At 37.4% G+C, this 25,986-nt stretch overlaps 1 protein-coding gene, 2 long non-coding RNA genes and 1 pseudogene across 3 annotated transcripts; 1 reads left to right on the forward strand and 3 right to left on the reverse strand.

Moving 5' to 3' along the window:
* Nucleotides 1-4,144: 4,144 nt before the first annotated feature.
* LOC114826128 (probable LRR receptor-like serine/threonine-protein kinase At3g47570) lies at nucleotides 4,145-12,255 on the reverse strand. The gene is made up of 5 exons (XM_029105928.2): nucleotides 12,146-12,255; nucleotides 11,062-11,277; nucleotides 10,891-10,968; nucleotides 4,917-6,074; nucleotides 4,145-4,797 (listed from the first exon to the last, which is right to left on the reverse strand). The coding sequence occupies exons 2-5, from the start codon at nucleotides 11,081-11,083 to the stop codon at nucleotides 4,388-4,390; spliced, it is 1,668 nt and encodes a 555-aa protein (XP_028961761.1). The 5' UTR covers nucleotides 11,084-11,277; nucleotides 12,146-12,255; the 3' UTR covers nucleotides 4,145-4,387.
* Nucleotides 12,256-16,686: 4,431 nt separating this feature from the next.
* LOC114826130 (uncharacterized) lies at nucleotides 16,687-19,415 on the reverse strand. Its single transcript, XR_003774995.2, has 2 exons — nucleotides 19,125-19,415; nucleotides 16,687-16,728 (listed from the first exon to the last, which is right to left on the reverse strand). It is a non-coding gene; the product is annotated as an uncharacterized lncRNA (long non-coding RNA).
* A 72-nt stretch (nucleotides 19,416-19,487) lies between these two features.
* On the forward strand, nucleotides 19,488-21,026 carry LOC108172075 (uncharacterized). The gene is made up of 2 exons (XR_001788640.3): nucleotides 19,488-19,598; nucleotides 20,753-21,026. It is a non-coding gene; the product is annotated as an uncharacterized lncRNA (long non-coding RNA).
* Nucleotides 21,027-21,158: 132 nt separating this feature from the next.
* LOC114825892 (probable LRR receptor-like serine/threonine-protein kinase At3g47570) lies at nucleotides 21,159-23,087 on the reverse strand (annotated as a pseudogene).
* Between the last annotated feature and the right edge of the window lie 2,899 nt (nucleotides 23,088-25,986).

Genomic DNA, 25,986 nt, shown 5'->3' on the forward strand with positions numbered 1-25,986 from the left:
ATAGTTCATGCAATTTTGTATGTCGCCCTTATTCTTGTAGATAGGCACCAAAGTGCTCGTTCGCCACTCATTTGGCATCTTCTTCGTTTTCAAAATCCTATTGAAAAAGTCAGTGAGCCATGTTATACCTGTCTCTCCCAAAACTTTCCACACTTCGATTGGTATATCGTCTGGGCCTACTGTTTTTCTATGCTTCATCTTCTTCATAGCTACAACCACTTCTTCCTTCCGGATTCTACGATAAAAGGAGTAGTTTCTACACTCTTCTGAGTTACTCAACTCCCCTAAAGAAGCACTCATTTCATGTCCTTCATTGAAAAGATTATGAAAATAACCTTTCCATCTGTCTTTAACCGCGTTCTCTGTAGCAAGAACCTTTCCATCCTCATCCTTGATGCACCTCACTTGGTTTAGGTCTCTTGTCTTCTTTTCCCTTACTCTAGCTAGTTTATAGATATCCAACTCTCCTTCTTTGGTATCTAGTCGCTTATACATATCGTCATAAGCCGCTAACTTAGCTTCTCTCACAGCTTTCTTCGCCTCTTGCTTCGCTTTTCTATACCTTTCACCATTTTCATCGGTTCTATCCTTGTATAAGGCTTTACAACATTCCTTCTTAGCCTTCACCTTTGTTTGTACCTCCTCACTCCACCACCAAGATTCCTTTTGGTGTGGGGCGAAGCCCTTGGACTCTCCTAATACCTCTTTTGCTACTTTTCGGATACAACTAGCCATGGAATCCCACATTTGGTTAGCTTCCCCCTCTCTATCCCACACACACTGGGTGATTACTTTCTCTTTGAAAATGGCTTGTTTTTCTTCTTTTAGATTCCACCATCTAGTCCTTGGGCACTTCCAAGTCTTGTTCTTTTTTCTCACTCGTTTGATATGTACATCCATCACCAACAAGCGGTGTTGATTAACCACGCTCTCTCCTGGTATAACTTTGCAATCCTTACAAGTTATACGATCCCCTTTCCTCATTAGAAGAAAATCTATTTGTGTTTTTGACGACCCACTCTTGTAGGTGATCACATGTTCTTCTCTCTTCTTAAAGAAGGTGTTGGCTAAGAAGAGATCATATGCCATTGCAAAATCCAAGATAGCTTCCCCATCCTCGTTTCTCTCCCCAAAACCATGGCCACCATGAAAACCTCCATAGTTGCCTGTCTCCCTGCCCACGTGTCCATTTAAATCTCCTCCTATAAATAACTTCTCCGTCTGAGCAATTCCTTGCACCAAGTCTCCAAGGTCTCCCAAAATTTCTCTTTCGAACTCGTATCCAACCCTACTTGGGGTGCGTACGCACTAATCACATTGATAAGTTCTTGTCCTATTACAATCTTGATTGCCATGATTCTATCTCCTACCCTCTTGACATCTACAACATCTTGTGTCAAGGTCTTGTCCACGATGATGCCAACACCGTTTCTCGTTCTATTTGTGCCCGAATACCATAGTTTAAACCCTGAGTTTTCTAGATCATTTGCCTTACACCCAACCCACTTAGTTTCTTGTAGGCACATAATATTTATCCTTCTCCTCACCATAACTTCTACTACTTCCATAGATTTTCCCGTCAAGGTTCCTATATTCCACGTTCCTAAACGCATTTTGCTCTCTTGAACTCTACCCTTCTGTCCTAGCTTCTTCACCCTTCCCCGTCTAATAGGATCAAAGTACTTCTTTTGTGTGTCCCGTGTAAAGTTGATAGGAGCATATGCTCCCAAACAACTTTGAGTGGAGTCATTCGAAAAGAAGTTTCTATAGCCCCCTTGCTTATTTAACACTGCATCCGGGTGCCGATAGAGATACAGCGACCCTTGCTCACTTATCACTGTGCTCGGGCCACACAGCGCGCGACTTACGGGTGACGCCCTAGCTTTAGCTCGATTTCGTTCTGGATTCATTTTCATAAGGATTCGACGTGATCATGGAGTGCCGGCTATCGACTACCTGACGCCCTCCCCCTCCTCCTTTATCCGGGCTTGGGACCGGCAATGTAAGATAAACTTACACGGCGGAGTTGGAATATATATTTGATGGTTGATAAAAATGATGGATTGTGTTTTGGAATATATATTTGATGGTTTGATAAAATGATAGATTGTAAAGGACCATTACCCTAGTGTCATGGGGTTAGGTGACACTAAGTCTGCACCACGTAGCAATGGTACTGGATGGTCCTACTTGGTTAATCCGCGTTCAGGGACCATACTATTTGTGGATCGCGCTTGGTTAACCGCGTTGGGCGATCCTTATATCCTAGGTATGGCCATACACATTTAAAGGTGATCATGCTTGGTTAATCCGCATTGGGTGATCACCTTCCAATAGTTGTAGGAGTGACTCTGCTTGGTTAATCCGCATTGGGGGGTCACTACCTATTTGGTTATTTTCTTAGGGGTGACTCTGCTTGGTTAATCCGTATTAGGGGGTCACTACCTACTTGGTTACTTTCTTAGAGGTGGCTCTACTTGGTTAATCCGCTTTGGGGGGCCACTTCCTATTTGGTTACTTGCGTAAGCTTCGGCCAAAAGACGTCTCTTTAACTCTAGTTTTGAATGTATCTATGAATGTGGCTTTGAGAACTCTAATTTTTAATTTAGAAAACTCGTTGGATGTATGTGTGACTCTTTCGGAGTTTGCAAGGTTTGGTAGCGATTTCTTATGAATGATTTATATTCAAGGTTTATAAATTGTGAATGATGGCTGGTTTTATTATTAGTATCATATACTTTGTATTATTTGTCACTCACACAAGCTTCGTAGCTTATCCGGGTTGTTGTTTGCCCGGTGCACCATTTCGATGATGTAGGCACTGATTTTATAGGTAACAAGTCTGAGTAGCTTCGAAAGGTTCGTAGGTGGGGTAGCAGTACAATTATCAGAGATTTGGAGTGCTAGGTTACCCCTATATCCTATCTTGTACTTTATCTTTGGGACTTTTTTTTTAGCACCTCAAACTTGTTCTTAGTAAAGCAAAGATTATGCTTCTTTTTGGGATGTACATATTTGTAAATATTTTGTGGAGAACTTAGCCACCTTCACTTACAACTTTGCACCAACTGTTTTTGTTATGCCTAACAGTTTTAAAACCTGCATCGGGCTCCCTTGCTAGTGTATTACTACTAACCATATAGATTTAAGCCAAAAATAAAAAAATAAAAAAAATCGAACATGTAAAAAAATTGCTGGTCTCATGAAACTTCTCCAAATAAGTTACAAAAGGAAGTTTGAATTATCAAATGCATTAACAAGAGAAACCTTTCCAAGAGGTTTAAGATTATTGCAGCTGAGATGGAGCCTCTCCAAAATTGTATTCTGACATTTTATCAGACATAATTCCAAATTTCCAAACAAACATAAAGCTAATCTTGATCACTGACTTTCAATACCACACGTCAATTTAATCATTTCGTTAAAGTTTCGTCAATATTTTTTGTCCCACTAATTCAATCATAAGGCGCCATGTGAATGACCTATAAGAAACTAATTTTTTTTAAGATTTTAAACTAACAGTAAATAAGAAACTAAAAACCAAAACTAAAAGAAAAAAAAGTCATCATCGTCTTCATCAAGGTAAGCTCAAAAAGAAAAGGAATGCACCATGACACCATTAAAGCACTTGGCCTCATGAACTCACTCATCATTCTCTGTAGTTGGTTATTCTCTTCATGTCAACACAAAATACTCGTTCGTTGGTTCACTCTTAAAAAAATAGTTTTTTATAGTTAATTCACGTAGAGCCATATGATTGCATTAGTGCGACCACATCAGCACACAAACGAAAAATATTGATGAGATTTTAACGGAATGACTAAGTTGATGTGCGATAGTGAAAGTCAATGACCAAATTTCTTGATTTTTGAAACTCATGGACCAAAATGAGGAGTTGGATCAATGTCAAGGACCATTTACAATAAAAACCTTTATTTTGTGCAATCTACATGTCATCATTACATTAGATGTGTGGGTCCCACATACAAACTAATAGAATAGTTGACATAATTTTAATGGAATGAACAAATTGATGTGGGATAGTGAATGTCAGGGATGATAGTGATTGATTTTGAAAGTGATAGACCAAAATGATGAGTTTGATCAATCTTGGGGATCATTTGTGATAAAACCCCAATTAAAATTGATAAGAACAAGAACCAAACTTAGATTGACAAATTCCAAATTTCCAAGCAAACGTAAAGATGATCTTACAAATTAAGATCATTTACAAAACATACAAAATGAAATTGCAAAACGGGAAAATCCACCTCGTCATCATTCAGAAGATCACCATGCAAAGTTCAAGCATTGTCATGGGATTTTATTTATTTGACAATAACAGGGTATTATTACTCACTACTTGGATCGTCATCACGGATACTCTCTAGTCTCCAGGCATCCTAGTTCCAATTAGCACATCCCTTATTAGACTCAATTCAGCTACCACATTGCTCATGTCTTTTCGCTCTCTCGGCATAGCTACAGAACAAGCAACTCCTACTCTTGCAATGGAAGTCAAGCACTCCACAACCCTTTTTCTTCGATCATTTGGTGCATGATTCCCCCTATTACTTATGGGATTAGTACTGTTGCTGCTTTCTTCTATTTGAACAATTAGTGGATCACATATTTCTCCCATACGTTCAGGTAGAGCCATCATAACAAAATTATGCAGGTCCATACCACCTTTAAACATATCATCTGTCGGCCTCTTGCCAGTTAACATCTCCAACAACAGTATTCCATAGCTATACACGTCGCCATATGTTGACACCTCGCCTCCCATTCCATACTCTTAAGTTATATGCACCAAAACATAACTTTGTTCTTATGTGTGACTTCAAAAAAAAACTCATGCTATATACAAAACCATAGTGCAAGCACAAATAAAATATATACAAAAGAAAATTTACCTGGGGGAGTATAGCCTATGGTGCCTTTTATGACATTGGAACTGCTATCATGCAAAGGAGATGGGCAAGAAGCATCCCGGAGGCACCTTGCTAAACCAAAATCACCAACACAAGCAGTCATGTCACTGTCTAACAAAATGTTGGTGGGCTTTATATCACAATGAACTATTGGCATGTGGCAGCGGTTGTGCAAATAATCCAAAGCACACGCTACATCGATGGCAATGTTAACTCTTTGAGTGAGATTCAAATTCTTTGGCAGATTGGCTGGCCTATCCACTCCTGGAGCTGATATGTGCAGCCACTCATCTAGGCTTCCATTCACCATGAACTCATACACCAGGGCTTTGAAATCGTTTCCTTGAAAATCAATGCTTGAACAAGCAGTCAGTAGCTTGACAAGATTTTGATGCCTAATGCTCTTCAAGGCTTCACATTCAGATATGAAACTTTTAGAAGCTCTTGAAGTTTGAAGATTGAGTACTTTCACCGCAACATTTCTTTCTTCATGCTGATTGAGAACTCCCTTGTACACGGACGCAAAAGTTCCAGCACCAATTAGATTCGAAGAAGAGAACCCATCAGTGGCTTTGAGGAGATCTCCATAGGACAGTTTCAAGAGTGAAACCCCCAGTGATGATCCTAAAGTTGACTTAAGCGCTCTAGCCTTTCTTGATCGATAAAGAAGCGCAAGTAACAACACCAAGACCAAGCCAACAACCCCACAGGAAACTGAGATAATTAGGTTCAACTTAGGAGATAACCCTCGCTTAGCTTGAGTGGAGATGCACTTAGGCAATCTTAAGAGAGGTATACCTCCACAAAGCCGTGTGTTTCCCATAACAGATACAGCACTTGCATTCTTGAAAACTCCTTGGATTGGTACTGCACCGTCAAAATCGTTAAATGAAAGATTCAAATTCTGCAAGAAGGGGAAACTCTCCAAATAGTTGGGAATAATGCCAGACAAGTTGTTGTGAGAGAGGTCACAGTCTTCAATTCCTCTCAAAGAGCTCAAGGATTTAGGAATTGTCCCTTGCAATGAGTTCCCACTTAGATGCAGACTTCTCAAACTTGTGCAACTCCCTAAGCTTTGTGGAATCTCACCAGATAACTTGTTTTCAGAAACATCCAAGAAAACAATATTCAACCCGTTACCTACTTCCATGGGAAAGGATTCAGTAAGTTGGTTTCCAAATAGATTCAAGTAAACAGGTAAATTGATGACTTGTTTTGGAATTGGACCGCTAAGATTGTTGTGGGAAAGATCCAATTCTAACATAAACCTGCAGTCTCCGAGACTTTGTGGTATGCTTCCATTTAACTTGTTTGAGCTGAGACCCAATGTGCTTAATGAAGTTAGATTTCCTAGAGATGATGGAACATTACCTGACAATTCATTCGAATCTAGAAATAGGTCATAAAGCTTAGTCAGTTTACCTATTGAACTCGGTATAGTGCCTGCCAATAAATTTGCAAAAAAGCCTAGTCTCTCCAAGTTGATAAGATTTCCAACCCCGATGGGAATGTTTCCGCGTATCTGATTGTATTGAAAATTTATTTCCCTGAGCTTTGTTGAGAGATTGCTGATAGATTCAGGCAGCACTCCCCCAAAATTATTGAGGCCGGTAGCTAAAAATTCTAAATTGGTGCAATTAACTAGAGAAGAGATGAAATCCAAGTCACCTTCCTCGTTATTTCCAAGATTGTTCTCATCAAGTTCAAACCAATCCAAATTTGACAAGCGTGCCAGACTAGGCACTTTTCCAATAAACTTATTGGATGTGATAGAAAATACTGTAAGGTTTGAGGCGTTGGAGATTGAAGCTGGTATTGGTCCAGTGAATTGGTTGGTATAGAAAACAAAGGTTTCGAGGTTTGGAAATATAGTGTGGCCCAATCCAGGAGGAAGAGTTCCATGAAGGTTGTTTTGAAACATATAAATGACTTTAATTGACGAGAGGTTGTATATGGAGGGAGGGATGGTACCATTCAAATAATTTGTAGCCAGTGAAAAATGTATTAAGCTTTTCAACTGGCCAAGGATATTTGGAATACCTCCATGGAGATTATTTCCAGATGCAGATAACCACCAAAGAGAAGAAAGATTCCCAAAAGAAGGTGGGATTTTCCCATAAAAATTGTTCTTGCCTAAACTAAGTACCTGAAGCTTGGACAATGAGGCAATTTCAGTCGGAAGTTTGCCACTAAGAGTGTTGCCATATAACCGAAGGTCTTGGAGGTTAGAGCAACGTGATATGTTGAATGGAATATGACCACTAAAGGAGTTGTTTTCAAGGCGTAGTCTTTCCAAGCGGAACAAACGACCAATTTTTGGAGGGATGGTGTGGCTGAAGCTATTGTTCTGGAGGTATAAAGCCCTCAGAAAGCTCAGGTTTCCAATGTGGGGAGATAGGTGGCCGGCCAGCCTGCTTGATCGGAGGTCGAGCACTATAACCCTCTGGTGTCTGCGGCCACAAGTAATGCCTGGCCAATGACAGAAGTGGAGGGATTCATTCCAAGAGCTAAGGATGCCGAGGGTATCGGTAACGATTTCAGCTTTGAAGGCAAGCAAGGAAAACCTATCCACCTCACACACCGCTAAACGCGAGAAGGAGGCAGAGCTAAAAAGAAAGAGAAGAAAGACTGGTTGGATGAAAATAAACCAAATGCTAACATGAATACTTGAGAACTGCATTTTAGCTAGGCTGCAAAATGAGGCTCTGGATATTTAACCTTAGGTAATCGTAAGTTGACGCAAAGAAAGGAGTCAATTTTAGCGTCCAAATTGGGTTGGACGGCTGGTTTCTACGTGCATGCCGTGGTTGACGGGTTGGGGAACACAACACATAGCTTTTGCACTCGCAATAATTCTTAATTAAAAAATGCTACTCTTATCAAAATTTCATGCAATATTTGTATCAATAAAGGAAGGGCTTAACTCTGTCAAAAATTCTAATTTACCATATTTGTATTCTCTCTAATAGAGATGTGACCTACATGTGTTGATAGACCAACCTCTATTAAAAAAACGGTAGAAATAATAATACAAATATGTGATAAGCGTTGCACTACTCGAGTAACTTACACGTTGGTTCTTGATGAAAAAAGAAGACTTTGACATTTTACATTAGAATTATCATAAAAAGCAGAAAGTAAAACGTAGAGACCCACTAGCTAGTTTTCTACCGTATTGGAAGGTTCACGCAAAGTGGGTAAAACTAGAAGAAGTGCCCGTATTGGAAGGTTCATGCAAAGTAGGTAAGACTAGGAAAAGTGCCCGTATTGGAAGGTTCACGCAAAATTAGGTAAGACTAGAAAAAGTGCTCGTAAGTATGTAAGACTAGAAATCTTTAAAATATTTAGGAAATATGTCAATGTAGAAAACAGAGGCCTCTTATGCTGTGAGTTTCAAAACTGTATAGAACATGTAACATTTGTATATATAGCGATACTATTTACATACATGTGGAATGTAGGAAAGAAATTAATCCTTTTGTTCTGAATCAAGATCACTAATTCCAAAATACAATTTCAAGAACCATTTCCCTACAGTTGAACATCAAGAAGATCACTAATTCTGAAATACGGATTAAATTTCTCTCCATGTTAAAAACCATGTAAGCAGAGAGACAAAGGAAAGTACCAAAACTCTGAAAATTTTAACCCTTAGAGCTCACTCTTGTTATAAAAACTGACAAAAAAAAAAAAAAACCATAAGTTCTATATAAAAAAATTGTAATAATAGTATACTACCCAAAACCATAAAAGTGCAGAAAATAGCATTCTCCATATACACGAAAAATTAAGAACTGATTGATTCCCACGTATTCAACTTTCATAATACACAATAATTACAAATGGACAAGGATTGTCTGCCCTCCACTTTCGGTGCCCTCCCCGTGCTCTCCTATTTGTGTGATCACGGTTAAGCCACGTCAACATTTTATATGACTATTTATTTTTGTCTTGTTATATATATATAAAAACAATATAAAATGTGACGTAGCTTATTCGTAATCACACAAAACATGAGGGCACAGAAAGGATACCAAAAGTGGAGGGCAGACAATCCTCGTCTATTACAAATTTGGTTTCACAAAATCCCAAAAGGGAGAACTAAAAAGAGAAACTAAAATGTGAAGGATGAGGGTCCGCAGCCCTGATTTTCATATCCACAAACGCACAAATTCTTATATTTTCGAAAGCATGTGCAACCCAACACAAAAACTAAATAAAAACTTAAATAATACATGAATCATCTGTGTTTTCCTTTGCAAACAGCCAAGGGGATAGGAACTAAAATAAATTACCTGACCAACAACCTCTCAATAACCAAGCTTGAAAGCATAAAAACAAACCCTTCAATCTTTGTGTGCAAAATTAATATCACAATAAATTCAACCCCATTTCCACAATTAAGAATCAAATTTGATAAAAATACAAAATTTACAGAATTTCACCCAAACATAAAGAGAATAGTACTGTTAGATGCTGAGAAAAAAAAACCAAGAAAGAATGGAAGATGGATTTTACCTGAGGACTCGAGCTGGGTTCTGATTAGGGATGGGCAATGGTTATGAAGGCGGGTAACCGTGGTTAATTTACCCATAACCGTTTATGCTCATACCCGCATAACCGTTTACCCGTTGGGTAATTGCCTAAGCGGTTATACTCATACCCATAACCGATTATAAACAGTTAACCATACCCATAACCGCATACCCATTTAACCGTAACCGTTTAATACTCGTTTACCCATTTATCATTTTTAACCCGTTTATCCTTTTTTTTTACCATTACCCTTTTTCACCCGTCTACGTGTTTTTTAACAACTTGAAAATTAAAAAAACATTGTCATAATTTTATTTTTTATGACAATTAAACACCGTTATAGGTACATTCATCATACATTTCCATATTTTAATTTTTTAAGTCCTTATACCATTCCAATAATTGAAATAATAGTTTACAGACGATATTTTTAACTGTTACCAATGAAGGTAAATATAATATTTGATAAGTATTATTAGGTTACAAAAATTGTTTAAAAGACATTTATGTCAATTTCACGGTTACCCGTAAGGAATTTAAATTAATTTGGCCAATTCCTTGATGATGAGAATCATCATTCCTGTAGTAGTGTTATTGAGAGAATGACCGATGAATTCCTTACTAATTTATTGTGTGCTAAGTATTATTGGATCGAGAACATGGTTTGTGTTAGTTTTACATATATAAAATAAATGGTTAAACGGTTACCTGTTTATAACCATGGTTAATATCTATAACCACCCATTTAAATTTTGCAGGTAAACGGTTATACCCATAACCGTTTATTTATCTAAACGGTTACCCATAACCGTAATTGTTTAATTTAAATGAACGGGTAACCGCAATTATCCATAACTAATGGATATTTACCCATCCCTAATTCTGATAGAGAAGAACTCGAGCTGGGAAAGCTGAAAACAGGAATCGATACCCCATTAAGAAAAAATGATAAAGAAAGCCATTGATGTGTAAATTCTAGAACGAATTGCGGAGAATAAGGGGGGTTTTAAGGGATAATTTCTTTTAATTAAACTTTCACTTCAACCTTTATTAAACTTATAATTTAATTGGACAGGGTAGTTTTTAATCCTTTTAGTGCGAAACCAAAGTCCAAAAATCCACTCACTGCAATGGTATCATCATGGCATACACACAAAAAAAAAACATTCTACTAATCCTTTTTGTTATCATCATGGCATGATCCATAACGTGAGTCTAGTTAAAATTCCAAAAACCCAATAATAAAACAAAACATTCAAACAAATCTAACACCAAAAAAAAAAAAATACCATAAGTTCCTATGAAAAACCTGTATTTAACCAACCTAGTCTTTTCAAATGGAATTTGGTGTCTGAAAAATGAGAAATTCAAAAACTTTGCTGCAGAAATTAATAAAAAATAAAAAAAAACAAACACTTACTATGTATTATCACTTTAATTCTAATTGCCACTTCAATCTCCCTAGCTTTTGACGGTTCATGATCATACTCATAAAGCCCTGACCATGAAACCAAAATCATTACTTTGACAAATAAATATAACCAACAACAAAAACAACTAAAATTTTCAAATGGATTATGCCAAAAATTACCAGCCGAATTACTGAGCACCATGATATCGAGTCGGAAAACTGATTTGCAATGCTCCAACGAAGACTCAAGAAGGCCAAGGTGTCGAGGAATAAGGTGCAGTGATAGTATTATCCTTATCGAATACAATTATACAACACAAATGTATGTGCTGCAATTGACGGGCATTGTAAACTTGTGAAGCATAGCTTTGCAGGATACGTTTTTAGAAGTCAAGCCTATGCATATGAACGTAAAATGTTAAATACATTTTTCCACCAGTGTCTTAAGCAAATTTTAGATACATATTGAGATGTCTATAATTGACAGAGGCTTGGAGCTTGTGAAAGTCACATTCTCCATTGATTGAATACCATAAACCACAATTTTATTCAACAAGTTAAAAAAACATCAATTTTTCATTCAATTGAATAACATCCGCAAAATAACCCAAAATTCAAACCTTTCCCAACAATTGAAAAGAGTCGGTTTTATTTTCAGAAGTCAAGCCTACAAAGATAAGCATGTTCATTAACTTCATTAACATCCTCCATTTATGACAAACCTATCAAAACCTCAGAAAACCATAATATTCCTGAACACCAATCCCGCCCACCGTTGAAACAATTTCACCAAACCCAAATCAAAAGAACCAAATTTTAGCCAACAACTAATCAAAATAACATCGCACAAACCCCATAAAGTTGCACCAATTCCTACAGCCTGAATCAAAATTCCACTGTTTAACACACAGTGCTTTGGAACTGTGTAAATAATTTAAAATAAGAAAAAGTCCCAATCTTTTTATACTCACAAAATTTAAACAAAATGCAATCCCTAACAAAGATTTTAGAGAATAGAAAGGCCAATTCCACCCAATACAAATTACGAAAATTACAAAATAATTCAAATGCAGGCAATTTGATCGAAATCTGCAGAGCAAAAAACCCTAAAACGACAGAAAGAAAAACCCAAAATAAAATGAAGAACAAAAATCACTAATCACATAACCAAAATTAATAAAAAATAGAAAAACCATTATGAAAGAAATACCGAAATAAATAATCAGTGAGGGGTAAGGATGAAGTTGAGGAGGAAACATCGAACCTTGAGAACTGATCTTCTGGGTAGCGAATCGAGGAGCAGAATCGAGGGACGAACCCAAAATCTCAAAAACATCCAAATTAAAACATTGGACCGGATAGTCAGGCACCAAATGAAGGCCCAGTGAGTCGGCCCACCCCAACATAAAGCGTGCCGATATTTTTCCCGCGTGAGTTTTTGCCTTCGGGAGCATTTCGCTCATCAGTGCACTTGACTTAGACCTAGTTTGGGAGTGAGGTGCTTAAAAAAAAATCACCTATGAAAAAAAGCTGTGAGGGTTTTAGGTGTTTGGTAAACTGAAAAAAAAAAACTTATTTTGGAAGCTGTTGTGAGAATAAGCTGAAATCAAAGGAAAAAGCTGAAGCTGCTATTTGCAGCTTTGGAAAACTGGCTTTTTTTCAAAGCACACGGAGCTACAATACTTCTTTAATGAAAAGACCCACTATTAGACAGCTTTTTTTTCCAAAAGCACCTTTACAAAAAAGTTTACCAAACACTCTGCTGATTTATTTCACAGCCGCTTATTCTCACAGCAAATTTTTTTCAAAGCACAGCAATATCAAACCAGCCCTTAATCATGGCCTCGTTCACTCAGCCGGAAGACGACTCGGTCCCGAACATCGGGTCAACTCGCCTGTTCGATGACGATGGTTACCTGGGTTACGACCCCTGACTCTCCTCCCAGCGATTCGACTCCTTCGTCGACTCCGAGTCGCTCAAGGACTCCACCATCGATTCCCCAATCTTTCACGGCTCCGCCGTAGACGACGCTTTCACCACTCAGCCGGCGTCGAAGGCCTTCTCTCCTCCGTCTATCTACGCCGAATCGAACGGCCAAGGGTTTTATGGAGGGTTTGGCGGGTCCGACGATCCGATTTTGCCACCTTCGTCAGAGATGCTTGCTGAGGAGGGCTTCACTCTCAGAGAATGGAGGAGGTAGGGTTTTGAATTCCAATTGTTTGCGATTGAATCGATAGTTCTGTATAGCAATTAAATTTTGACTCTTGGTTGCAATTTAGTTGAAAGTTGTTGGTTTTGATTTGGCTTGTTCTTTCTGTTGCTGAGAAATTGAGTGGAAGTTGTTGTTTTGATTTCGGCAGTTTTCAATAACTGCATGCTTAGTGATCATATTTCTGATAACAAATTGTTAAATTGATTGTTTATCTAAAAAACAAAAACTTGTTAAAATGTTTATGATTTGGTTCGATCTTTCTGTTGGCATTACTGCAGAACAAGCAACTCCTATTCATGCAATGCAAATCAATCATACCTCAACTCTTTGTCTTTCCTCATCTAGGGCACGATATTCTTCATTGTCTGTGGCATTAGTACTAGTGTTACTTTCTTCTCTTTGAAGAAGCAGTGGATCACATACTTCCTCCACACATTTGGGCAAAGCCAACAAAATAACGTTCTGTAGATTCGTACCATCTTTAAACATGTCAGCTGTCAGCCTCTTGCCAGTTAGCATCTCAAATAGCAGAATTCCAGAGCAGACCCTAGGTCAATGGCAATGTTTACTCTCTGAATAAGATCTGAATGTTTCTGCAGATTGGTTGGCATGTTTACTCTTTGAACTGACCTATTCCGCCATTCTTCTAGGCTTCCCTTCACCTTGAACCAGTTAACCAAAGCTTTGAACTCGTTTCCTTGAGAATCGATGCTTGAACAAGCAGTCGGTAGTTTGACAAGATTTGGGTGCCTAATTCTTTTCAAGGCTTCAGATTCAGCTATGAAACTTGTAGAAGCACTTGAATTTTGAAGATTGAGTTCTTTCACTTCAGCAATTCTTTCTTCATGCTGATTGAGAATTTGCAGCCGAGAACTTCCACCACCAATCAAATTTGCAGCCGAGAACCCATCTGTTGCTTTTCTTGATCGGCAAAGAAGCACAAGTTACAACACTACGATCAATCCAACAACCCCATAAGTAATTGAGAGAATATTTTCAGCCTAAGAAGTAGTACTTTCTTAGATAAAGCATTAGGGCAATCTTAAATTAGGTGCACCGCCATAAAGCCGTGTGTTTCCCATGGTCGAAATTGCATTTGTGTTTTCTAAAATTCCTTGCATTGCTACTGCACCTTCAAAATTGTTAAATGAGAGGTTCAAATTCTGCAACTTGAAAGGCTTCAAGTAGCTGGGAATTCGCCGGAAAGGTTGCTACGAGAAAGATCGAAATATTCAATCCCTCTCAAAGAACTCAAGGATTCAGGAATTGTCCCATCCAATAAGTTACCTCTCATTGACAGAGTCCTCAAACTCATGCAACTCCCAAACAGTTCTGGAAACTCGGGCAATTCCTGAGTTTTTAAAAGGAAAACTAATGAAACGGGCTTGAAAACTTTAAGTTTTAATGATAAGGACAAAATAAAGGGTAAAATGAATAGTAACAGGATTGACTTTTTAGTGTAAAAATGTGGTTTTTCGTTAAAGTGAACAGTACCAGGTGCTTTTCGTTAAAATTCCCGTTTTTAAACCCCCAAAAAAATTTTGGAAATGATTTCGAAGCCTGAGCAAACTAATGGGCTGTTTGGTATTCTATTTAAATTCAACTTTTTAAACTCAAAAACAATTTTTCAAGTTTTAGGCCTTAAAAACTTGTTTGGTAGGCTTATTTTCAAAACTGAACTTAAGACTAACTCAAAAATATAGTCTATTATCTTAAAAAACAAAAAGTGAGTTTTTAGAGTTTTTAAATTTAAACTCACTCATTTCTTTTCTCTCATTCCTCCCCTCTCACTCCAAATCTATCTCTCTTTTTTCTTCTTTCTATCTCCCCCTTCTCTTTTTTTTTTTTTTTTTTTTTTTTTTTTACATTTTTCGTCTCTCCTCCAATCTACTTTCTTCATTCTCTTGGTTCTTTCTCTCACTCATCTTCCTCTCTATCTCCTATGATCCTCTCTCTTCTTTATCTTTCCTCCAATCATGTCTTACTTTCTTTCATCATCTTTCCTCTTTCTCCCTCGACCCTCTCTTTTGGGATCTCTTTGTCCAGTTTAAGTGAGAAGATTTAATATTTTTAAATTGCATACCAAACAAATTTTTGAGTCTTAAAGAAAATTGTTTTTAAGAAATGTTTTAAGAAATGATAAAAAAATTTCAAATAGGATACCAAACAAGCCAAAGATTACAAGTAGTTTTGCTGGAGGACTCAGTCATGGATGTAGGGAATGTTTCCCTCCAACTTGACTCTGAGCCGGGTTGAGAGATTGCTGATGGATTCAGGCAGCAATCCTCCAAAAGTATTCCAACCAAAAGATAAAAGTTCTAAATTGGTACAATTAACTAGAGAACAGAGGAAAGCCAAGTCACCTTCCTCATTATTTCCAAGATTGTTATTACTAAAGTAATAAAACTTCCAGATTCGACAGTCGTGCCAAACTAGGCACTTTTCCAGTAAACTCAATGTGTTGGATTTGATGTCGATAGAGGCTCGAGGCATTCGAGATTGAAATTGGCATTGGTCCACTGAATTGGTTTTTATTGTCAGTAATATTTACCATGGAAATCCAGCGTGGCCCAAGCCAGGAGGAAGAGTTCCGTGACAGAAAAGTATTCTATTGAAGAGAGGTTGTGTATGGCGGGAGGGAGAGATGGTACCATTCAAACAATTTAATTATAAGAACTTGACCAATTTAGTACTACAGTCTAGTCGTATATCTCTTCACTTGTAAGTGAGTAATCTTAGGTTCGATTCTCGTCAAAGACGAATTTGAACCACATTATTGCTAGCCTATTGTAAGAATAAACTCACCCCTTCCCCTCAGTGTAAATAATATCGTTGGTTCGAAAAAAAAAATTATAAGAACATGAACCAACCTTAAATTGACAAATTCCAAATTTCCAACAAAACATAAAGATGATCTTACAAATTAAGATCATTCACAAAACAAACAAAGTGACAAAAACAGGAAAATCCACTTCACTTGATCCAGTCCTCCTCGTCATCATTCAGAAGATCACCATGCAAAGTTCCAGCACAGTCATGGGATTTTATTTAACGATAATAGGGTATTATTACTCACTACTTGGATCGTCATCACGGATACTCTCTAGGCATCCTAGTTCCAGTTAGCACATCCCTTATTAGACTCAATTCAGCTACCACATTGCTCATGTCTTTTCGCTCTCTCGGCATCGCTACAGAACAAGCAACTCCTACTCTTGCAATGGAAGTCAAGCACTCTACAACCCTTTTTCTTCGATCATTTGAGGCATGATTCCCCCTATTACTTATGGGATTAGTACTGTTGAGGCTTTCTTCTATTTGAACAAGTAGTGGATCACATATTTCTCCCGCACATTCTGGTAGCGCCATCATAACAAAATTATGTAGGTCTACACCACTATTAAACATGTCATATGTCGGCCTCTTGCCAGTTAACATCTCCAACAACAGTATTCCGTAGTTATACTGTCACGCCCCGATCCCGACGTACGTCCAAGATCGACACGTGACGTCATCAAATACCTGTATCTCGAATATATCCCGCCTTTGGAATATGTACATAGCATAATTCAAGGTCCAAGTCGCATAATAATTTTTCGTAAGCTTTATGGCTGCATCTAACCTCCTCGTTACCCTAAACAGAGATCAAGTCATTCGTAGTTCATTGTTCACTAATTTAGACAATTATTCCAATGCAATCTAACAGGAATACATAGCATTCTGTAATCAATTATTAGAACTTGACATGCATGACATTACCAAGTTCCGGCTACAAAACAAACCAACATACCGTTCAAAGTTCTCATTCCATCCATTATATAAATTCCATATTTTTAGCACGATACTTCCATCCACAGCCTGTAACATATTGAATAACCAACGAAGCACATAATATTCTCAAGCCACATTGATCAATTAAAAATAATCATAATATTAACAACCAAAACCAAGGTCATTCCACAATCCCGTCAATCAATCAATTCATGAATTAAAGATATATGATCTTAGCATTTAATTATGTTAATCAACGCATGTAGAAACATATCATTTCACAATTTAACCCAGGGAACTCTGTATAATACCCTTCTTGGATTATGAGCAATAACATGGTAAATCTATTTTATATTCACAAGGTCTAATGTGGATAATCCTCATTCACTTGAATCTAGGGTTTTAGACTAACCCTTTGAAAATATGCGAGAGTAAGGATTCCGGACCACTCAACGGAATCCAACCAAATCGGGTTCCGGACCACACAACAGAACCACCATGTCAATCGGATTCTTGCAATCTATCCATACCTGTTGTATGTAAAATCAATTCCATCGAGCACAATTATAAATCTCAAATATAAGTTCGTAAATGTGAATACATAGCCAAGTCTCAATAACTCCGAAGGAGTCACCCAAACATCCAGCGACTTTTCTAGTTCAAACCACAAGATTCTCAAAATCCATCGTTCATATGTACATTGAACACTAGGTTAGAGGAACGCAATTCGGCCGAAGCCTACATCCTTGAAGCTGAAAACAAATCCAAGGGACCAAGACACCAAAGGGATTCCGGACCACTCAACGGAATCCAGACCAGGATACAATTCCGGACCATCACTCAACGGAATCGTGGTGTAAAAGAGATTCCGGACCATCACTCAACAGAATCGTAGTGTAAAAGGGATTCTAGACCATCACTCAACGGAATCTCGGAGCACCATGCATATAGAACCGAACCACTCGATGAAATACAAGTTGGATACGATTCCGGACCATCACTCAAAGGAATCCAAATAAGCATATGATTCCCCCATCACATGTACCAAGTACAACTAATCCTCCTCACTTCTAGAATGCATATGGTCCCCCAACGCGGATATACCAAGCAGGACCATCAATGTACAACTACTACATAGTGCAGAAAATTCAACACACCCAACTTACCCATCACTTAACCCCTATGGGTTACAACGTAATCACCTACACCAACAATTCCCATGCCCACCAACTCAAATGCCTCACAAGCATATAAGTTCTACAAAAATACTTCTAATAGGAATCTACGATCACATTGTCACAACATTTATTGGACTTACCATTCACATTACTAAAAAGATAATTAAACGCACATATATCATAATCATCATCAGTACTTGTAAAAAGAAAGAAGATGTAATAACTATAACTCTGCCACTAATATCCTTCTCCATGCTGACATGAACACAAGTACATCAATGGATATGTTTATGAATATGTCTACTGGAAACTTTCAAATTATTAATACGAATCATTAGACATACAATTCCGAAACCAAAACATGCACATGCTTAAAACACAGATAAGCCAGTCAACATAGCATAGAAATAAAAACCATCCTTTGTAATGAAAAGAGAGTCAACAAGTGATTTATTTGACGAAACGCTGAGAATGTGTGCGATTATCAGCAAAATTAATCAACAATCAGCTGCTGAATTGCGAAAACACAAACGCAAAGCTAAAATTGTTTTCATTTTCATTCGCTTCCATTTTCATTCGCAGGCTCCAACTACTATTCATTTTCACCTACTCAATATTCTTTGCTTAAATCTCATGCATGACTCCACTAGTGCTAATTTAGTAAATCAAGAACAAAGAACGTCACACAAAGTATAATTACAATTTACAATCAAAACAGAAATGTTTAGATCAATTCAATCACATAACCTCAAGTAATGATCATATGTTGGAAAAGAAAACTATCATCCCAATCAAATCTTAAAACAGCAACAACCCAGATCATATAACTCACAATTATACAGAGGAAGAACAAGAATTGGGGAAAATAATTGAATTTCACACAAAACCCAAATCAAAGAATTTATCTTAAACCTAATTGAATAAAGAACACAACTTTTAAATCTTTGGTTCCACTATTAGGGAAATTGCAAGATACACATCTATCAACAAAATTCAGGGTCACCCAAGATCAATAACAATCCCATCAGTACACAAAACATAAAATACTTGTGTGGTTGTGTGTTAGAGAGAGAGAGAGAACCGAGTGGGTGTTTGAGCTTGAAGGAGCTTTTGGTCATGGAGGATTAGCTTTGACTGTTTCTATAGCACTTCTGAGTTCCGATCAACCACAGAAAATGAAACAAATTAGGGTTTCTGCGAGATCAATGATTTGATTCCCCTCTTGCCTTCGAAGAAGAAGCTCTCCTCTCTCCCTCTCCTATTTCCTCCCTTGCAAAGCCAGGAAGAACGTGAAAGAACGTTCCCCCCCCCCCCCTTTTTCTCTTCCGCAATTCCCTTTTTTCCTTCCTCTCCCTGTTGCCATCTGGTCTCCCCCTCTAATTTTTCCCCCACTCCTCTTATAATAGCCGGTCCTTTTTTTTTTCCCAAAAAGTATTTGGGCCCTTTTACCCTAAGTGGGTTTTTTTTTTTGGTAATTTTTCCGATTTTGGAAATTTGATGGTGTTTGTGTACCGTTGCAGGTGATTGCCAAAGAATCTCTCTTCTGACTGCACAGGTATGAAAACAATAGTCCTGACATCACTGATACAAATCCTTGCTAATTTGTCGTCATGCTTAAGATTATTGTTTCAATCGGGTTGTGTTTTTGTCATAAGGAGGATTTCCGCAGGGTGAGAGAGGAATTGGCTGAAACTCGTAAACCAGTCATCGGTGGAATTGAATGTTAGGAGCAAAACTATTTTTCATTAGATAAGGAGTGAGCAATGTTGAATGCTATCAGTTCTCTGCCTTTACATGAAAACATAAATATTGACGAGAATTGCGCATCTATTGCATAAAATCATTTATTTTCATCCTATTTTACGTGTTTAGGAACTTGAATTGTCAAAATATACCATCCTATGCATTGGCGTTGAACCGTACGCATGCGTCCCTAATTTGCCTCCGGTGGAGGTTAGCCTTTTCTCCTCCCCCTTCAGTACTCATTTGAGTCTGTGACTCAAGTCTAACACTTAATCTTCTGTTTGGAAATGCCTCTGTTTTATTACTTGCTGAAAACACCTCTGTCAAATTTTTTTTAAAGGCCTTTTCTTTGTTTCATCTTATCTTCCTCCTTTTCTTTGTCCAGTTATGCCTATGTCATCTCTTTCTAATTTAAATGCACTCATTTAGTCACTCACATTGTATCTGAGAGCAGATGAAAAAAGAGGAAATGGGGATTATATATGTAAACTCTCTGTCTCAGCTTTGCTTATATGTCCCCCATTTGTTTTCTTATACGTCAATATTAGATGTGAATATTAGAACTGCCAATCCAAATTCACCTATTTGCTCGTCATGAGACTAATTAGAATTAGCTATCTTACGGATGTGTTAATTAAAAAAAGTCTAGCCAATTTTTTGCATGTTTAAGTAGTAGTAATTAAACTCAAAAGATGCTCAAGTGCTTGAATTTTTAACAATGTTCCATTAGAGGATCAAGCATTGTAACTTAATGCTGCCTCATTGGGTTGTCAGCTTTTGTATGGATGCAATTAGTAGAAATTACGTTTTCATTGCTACGAACAGTTTTGTTTTCATTGATGTCTGGAAAGATTTGGGAAAACGGGAAGAATTGTGTAAGAATGTAGGTTGGTGTATGTCTAAAATTAAAAGTTTTCTTCATGCATGTGTTTTTCTTTCTTCCTAGCTATCTATCTGTTGTCTCAGGTTTCAATTACATTCACACGATATTTTAACGGACTGGGCCAGAAGAACATCTTTTTGGCAACGATGAAGAAAGAAGAGTGAAGTCCTGAGGAACAATCTGAAAGTTGGGACGTGAAAAACAAAAATATTTTGGTGTGTATTATATCTATATGAACAGCTTAGTCTCCAACTTTTTTAGCTATGTAATGTGTTCTGTAAACACCTATCTTTTATTCCTTAATGAACATAAGGATGTAAATAGAGTTTGATATGGATGTAAATGGATTTTAACATATTCTACACGTTTAACACAATTAAAAACCTACGGCATCGCGCAGGTTCAATTGCCGGTATATACTACAATAACAAGTGTGTAAACAATCAATGTAAACAACAAAGTAAGAAAGATTGACAAATTTGAAGACTGGACAAACACAAACTTAGTAACGCAAAATATTAAACAGACAGAACACTAAACTTAAATAGACATCCAAGCAAGCGCAAAGATGATCTTACAAAGATCATTCACAAATCATACAATAAAAGCAACTGCAAAAATATAAAAACCGACAGACCACTCCACGCAAACTACTGTCCAAGTTTCATGGCAGTTGAAATAATGATGACAGGCTATTATTTCTCACTACATGGGCCTTGATCAGAGAAGCTCACTTGGTATCTGATTCCAGTTAGCATGTCCCTTATTAGACTCAATTCAGCGACCACATTGCTCATGTCTTTTCGCTCCCTCGGCATAGCTACAGAACAAGCCACTCCCACTCTTGCAATGGAAGTCAAGCACCGCACAACCCTTTTTCTTTGATCATTTGGGGTATGATTCCCCCTGTTACTTCTGGGATTAGTACTGCTTTTGCTTTCTTCTATTTGAACAAGTAGTGGATCACATATTTCTTCCACATGTCTGGTAGAGCCGTTATAACAAAATTGTGCAGGTCCATACCACCTTTAAACATGTCATATGTCGGCCTCTTGCCAGTTAACATCTCCAACAACAGTATTCCGTAGTTATACACATCGCCATATGTTGACAGCTCGCCTCCCATTCCATACTCTTTAAGTTATATGCACAAAAACATAGCTTTGTTCTTATATGTGACTTCAAAAAACTCATGCTATATACAAAACCATACTGGAAGCACAAATAAAATATATACAAAAGAAAATTTACCTGGGGGAGTATAGCCTATGGTGCCTTTTATGACATTGGAACTGCTATCGTGCAAAGGAGATGGGCAAGAAGCATCCCGGAGGTACCTTGCTAAACCAAAATCACCAACACAAGCAGTCATGTCACTGCTAACAAAATGTTGCTGGGCTTTATATCACAATGAACTATTGGCATGTGGGAGTGGTTGTGCAAATAATCCAGAGCGCATGCTACATCGATGGCAATGTTAACTCTTTGAGTGAGATTCAGATTCTTTGGCAGATTGGCTGGCCTATCTACTCCTTGAGCTGATATGTGCAATGACTCATCTAGGCTTCCATTCACCATGAACTCATACACCAGGGCTTTGAAATCGTTTCCTTGAAAATCAATGCTTGAACAAGCAGTCAGTAGCTTGACAAGATTTCGATGCCTAATGCTTTTCAAGGCTTCACATTCAGATATGAAACTTTTAGAAGCTCTTGAAGTTTGAAGATTGAGTACTTTCACCGCAACATTTCTTTCTTCATGCTGATTGAGAACTCCCTTGTACACGGACCCGAAACTTCCAGAACCAATCAGATTCGAAGCAGAGAACCCATCAGTTGCTTTGAGGAGATCTCCATAGGACAGTTTCAAGAGTGAAACCCCCAGTGATGATCCTGAAGTTGACTTAAGCTCTCTAGCCTTTCTTGATCGATAAAGAAGGGCAAGTAACAACACCAAGACCACGCCGACAACCCCACAGGAAACTGAGATAATTAAGTTCAACTTAGGAGATAACCCGCGCTTAGATTGCTTGGAGATGCATTTAGGCAATCTTAAGTGAGGTATACCTCCACAAAGCCGCGTGTTTCCCACAACAGATACCACACTTGGATTCTTAAAAACTCCTTGGATTGGTACTGCACCTTCAAAATCGTTAAATGAAAGGTTCAAATTCTGCAAGAAGGGGAAACTCCCCAAGTAGTTAGGAATTATGCCAGACAAGTTGTTGCGAGAGAGGTCAAAATCTTCAATTCCTCTCAAAGAGCTCAAGGATTTAGGAATTGTCCCCTGCAATAAATTTTCTCTCAGGGACAGAGTCGTCAAACTTGTGCAACTCCCTAAGCTTTGTGGAATCTCACCAGATAGCTTGTTTTCAGAAACATCCAAGAAAGCAAGAAGTTGTACGTTGCCTACTTCCATGGGAATAGATTCAGTAAGTTGGTTTCCAGATAGATTCAAGTAAATAGGTAAATTGATGACTTGTTTTGGAATTGGACCGCTAAGATTGTTATGAGAAAGATCCAAATATATCATAAACCTGCAGTCTCCGAGACTTTGTGGTATGCTTCCATTTAACTGGTTTGATTGGAGATACAAATTGCTTAAGGAAGTGAGATTTCCTAGAGATGATGGAACATTACCTGACAATTCATTTAAATGTAGATATATTTCATAAAGCTTATTCAATTTACCTATTGAATTCGGTATAGTGCCTGCCAATAAATTTGTTGAAAAGCCCAGTCTCTCCAAGTTGATGAGATTTCCAACCCCGTTGGGAATGTTTCCGCGTATTTGATTGTCATGAAAATTTATTTTCCTGAGCTTTGTTGAGAGATTGCTGATAGATTCAGGCAGCACTCCTCCAAAATTATTGAGGCCGACAGATAAAACTTCTAATTTGGTGCAATTGCTGATGGTAGGATACACTTCTGTGTCAACGATCCGTAAAACTTTGTAAAGAGGTTCAAACACTTGGCACACATGTCCAAAAAGCATGATCAAGCACTATACTTTCCACCATACGACCTGCATTTGAGCGGCTGAAATTGTGGTTGGCCCAATCGTCACTAGTGAATAGTTGGTTCAACCCTGCTTTCTTCTTAAGTAGGCTGTCTAATGCAATATAGTTGGTGGCGAATCGAGTGGTAGCTGGACGAATAATTTCTCCTTTGCAAAATTCACGCATCTTTGCCAACAAACAACTGTGATTGTAAATATAATTTGTGATCGTTCTAGCTATTTTTACCACAGTAGCAACATTCTCTCTCTTCCCCATTGCCTCAAACATGAGATCAATACAATGTGCTGCACATGATGTCCAAAACACATTATGATGCTTCATTAACTTTTTTTCCAGCTTTGACAAATGCAGAACCGTTGTCGGTCACGACTTGGACAACATTATGCTCTCCCACCTCCATGATTACATCCCTCAATAATTTGTAAATATACTTGTAGTTCTTTATATGGTCTGAAACATCAACAGACTTCAAAAAAATTGTCTTTCCCTTGGAGTATACCATGAAGTTTATGATAGATAATCTGGTCGGGCCGATCCATCCTTCACACATGATTGTGCAACCATTAGTTTCCCACTTTGACCTTGTTAACATACTCGCCAATGTTTGTATACTCCATATCCAAATATTTGTTTCTTATCTCATAGGGTGTGGGAGGTTGTACTCCAACACCGGCCTGTTGACATCCCACTACCATATTTTTGATATGATGTGATGATGCTTTCTCAGCAGGGACATTTTCATAGATAAAGAACTTGCTAATTAGACGCCTCATTCCCTTCTTCACATTACCTCGAGTGAAATAACTTCAAACACTCTTTTGACGTGCTTTGGATGACTTATATAAACTTGGGGCTATTGGTGGTGTTGGTTGTGATTCTCTAAGACTGCCTCCCCGTCTCATTTGTGCATCACCACTTGTCCCGGAACCTTGTGCTCTATTAGGAATTTTATGAAGTTGTTCTCTTTCCCATGCTGACTGTTTGGAGGCACGTAATGCTTGTTTCAAACTGCGTCGTTCTTCAGGTCCCATGTCATCATCACATTCGTCCTCATCGTCATCATCATCACTATCAACCGCTTGGCCATAGACTTCTCCCCGTAGCCCAGCTCGAATATTTTCCATTCCATGTGTTATCTTTTCCTTATGCTGTTTTTTATTTTTTAATAATGTGCTGATGAATGTCTTCACTTCTGGGGGGACATTATCGCATTGTTGGACATTTTTTGCTGGATCTAATCCACTAAGATGGTACTTAAGTCGTGTCACTCCGCCACTCTTCATTACCCGACCACAATATTTGCAAATTGTGCCATGTTTGTTTCCGTCTATTGGGTCTCCATGTTCCCAAGCTGAATCACGTTTAATAACTCCACTGGACATCTTAAACGTACCTATATTTATTTTTTATGAAAATTAGACAATTATTTTTTGGCCAAAAAATATAGTAGTGATGGCGGTTATATAAGAGAACCTAAATAATAAAGTTATTCTACAGAAGAATTAAATACGAAGTAAAGAAATGATTGTAAAAATTTAAGTAATTATAAAAATAATATGGAATAAAAAAATCTAATATTAATGAATAATAATCCAATTTGATAAAAAAATAATCCTAATATAAAACATAGTGATGAATAATAATCCAATTTGATAATAATCCAATTTAATAATAATCCAATTTAATGAATAATCCAATTTAATGAATAATAATCCAATTTGATAATTAAAAAAACCTAATATTAATGAATAATAATCCAATTTGATAATAAAACCTAATATTAATAAAATAATAAATAACATTAAACATATTAAAATTATCCTAGGGAATAATTATACAACATTATTTAATTACTTAAAAAAATTAACATGTAATTGTTAACATTACTTAATTACTTACAAAAACTAACATGCAAGTATTAATTACTTAAAAAATTAACATGTAATTGTTAACATTACTTAATTACTTACAAAAACTAACATGCAAGTATTAATTACTTAAAAAAATTAACATACGAGTCCACACAAATTTTTTTGTTGTTGTATAAATTACAATAATATAAATATAAGTTTGTAAACTTACTTTAAATATGAAACCCTTTGTGTTCAAGCTCTGGAATGGATTTGGAATGGCTTTGAAAGGGGTAAGGGAAGAAGAAGAAATGAAAATGCTCTGAATGGCTCTGATACTCCACCTCTGGAAAGAATATCACAGTGGCAGCTTTGAAAGGGGTAAGGGAAGAAGAAGAAACGAAAATGCTTTGAATGACTATGATACTCCACCTCTTGAAAGAATATC

This window comes from Malus domestica, chromosome 07, assembly GCF_042453785.1.
Source record: "Malus domestica chromosome 07, GDT2T_hap1".
NCBI lineage: Eukaryota > Viridiplantae > Streptophyta > Magnoliopsida > Rosales > Rosaceae > Malus > Malus domestica.

Coding starts and splice junctions, on each gene's coding strand:
- LOC114826128 (XM_029105928.2), bottom strand. CDS start 11,083: ATGGTGCTCAGTAATTCGGCTG. Junction 10,969..11,061: donor GGTGCTCAGTAATTCGGCTG/GTAATTTTTGGC, acceptor TTTCATGGTCAG/GGCTTTATGAGTATGATCAT. Junction 4,798..4,916: donor CATAGGCTATACTCCCCCAG/GTAAATTTTCTT, acceptor ATATAACTTAAG/AGTATGGAATGGGAGGCGAG.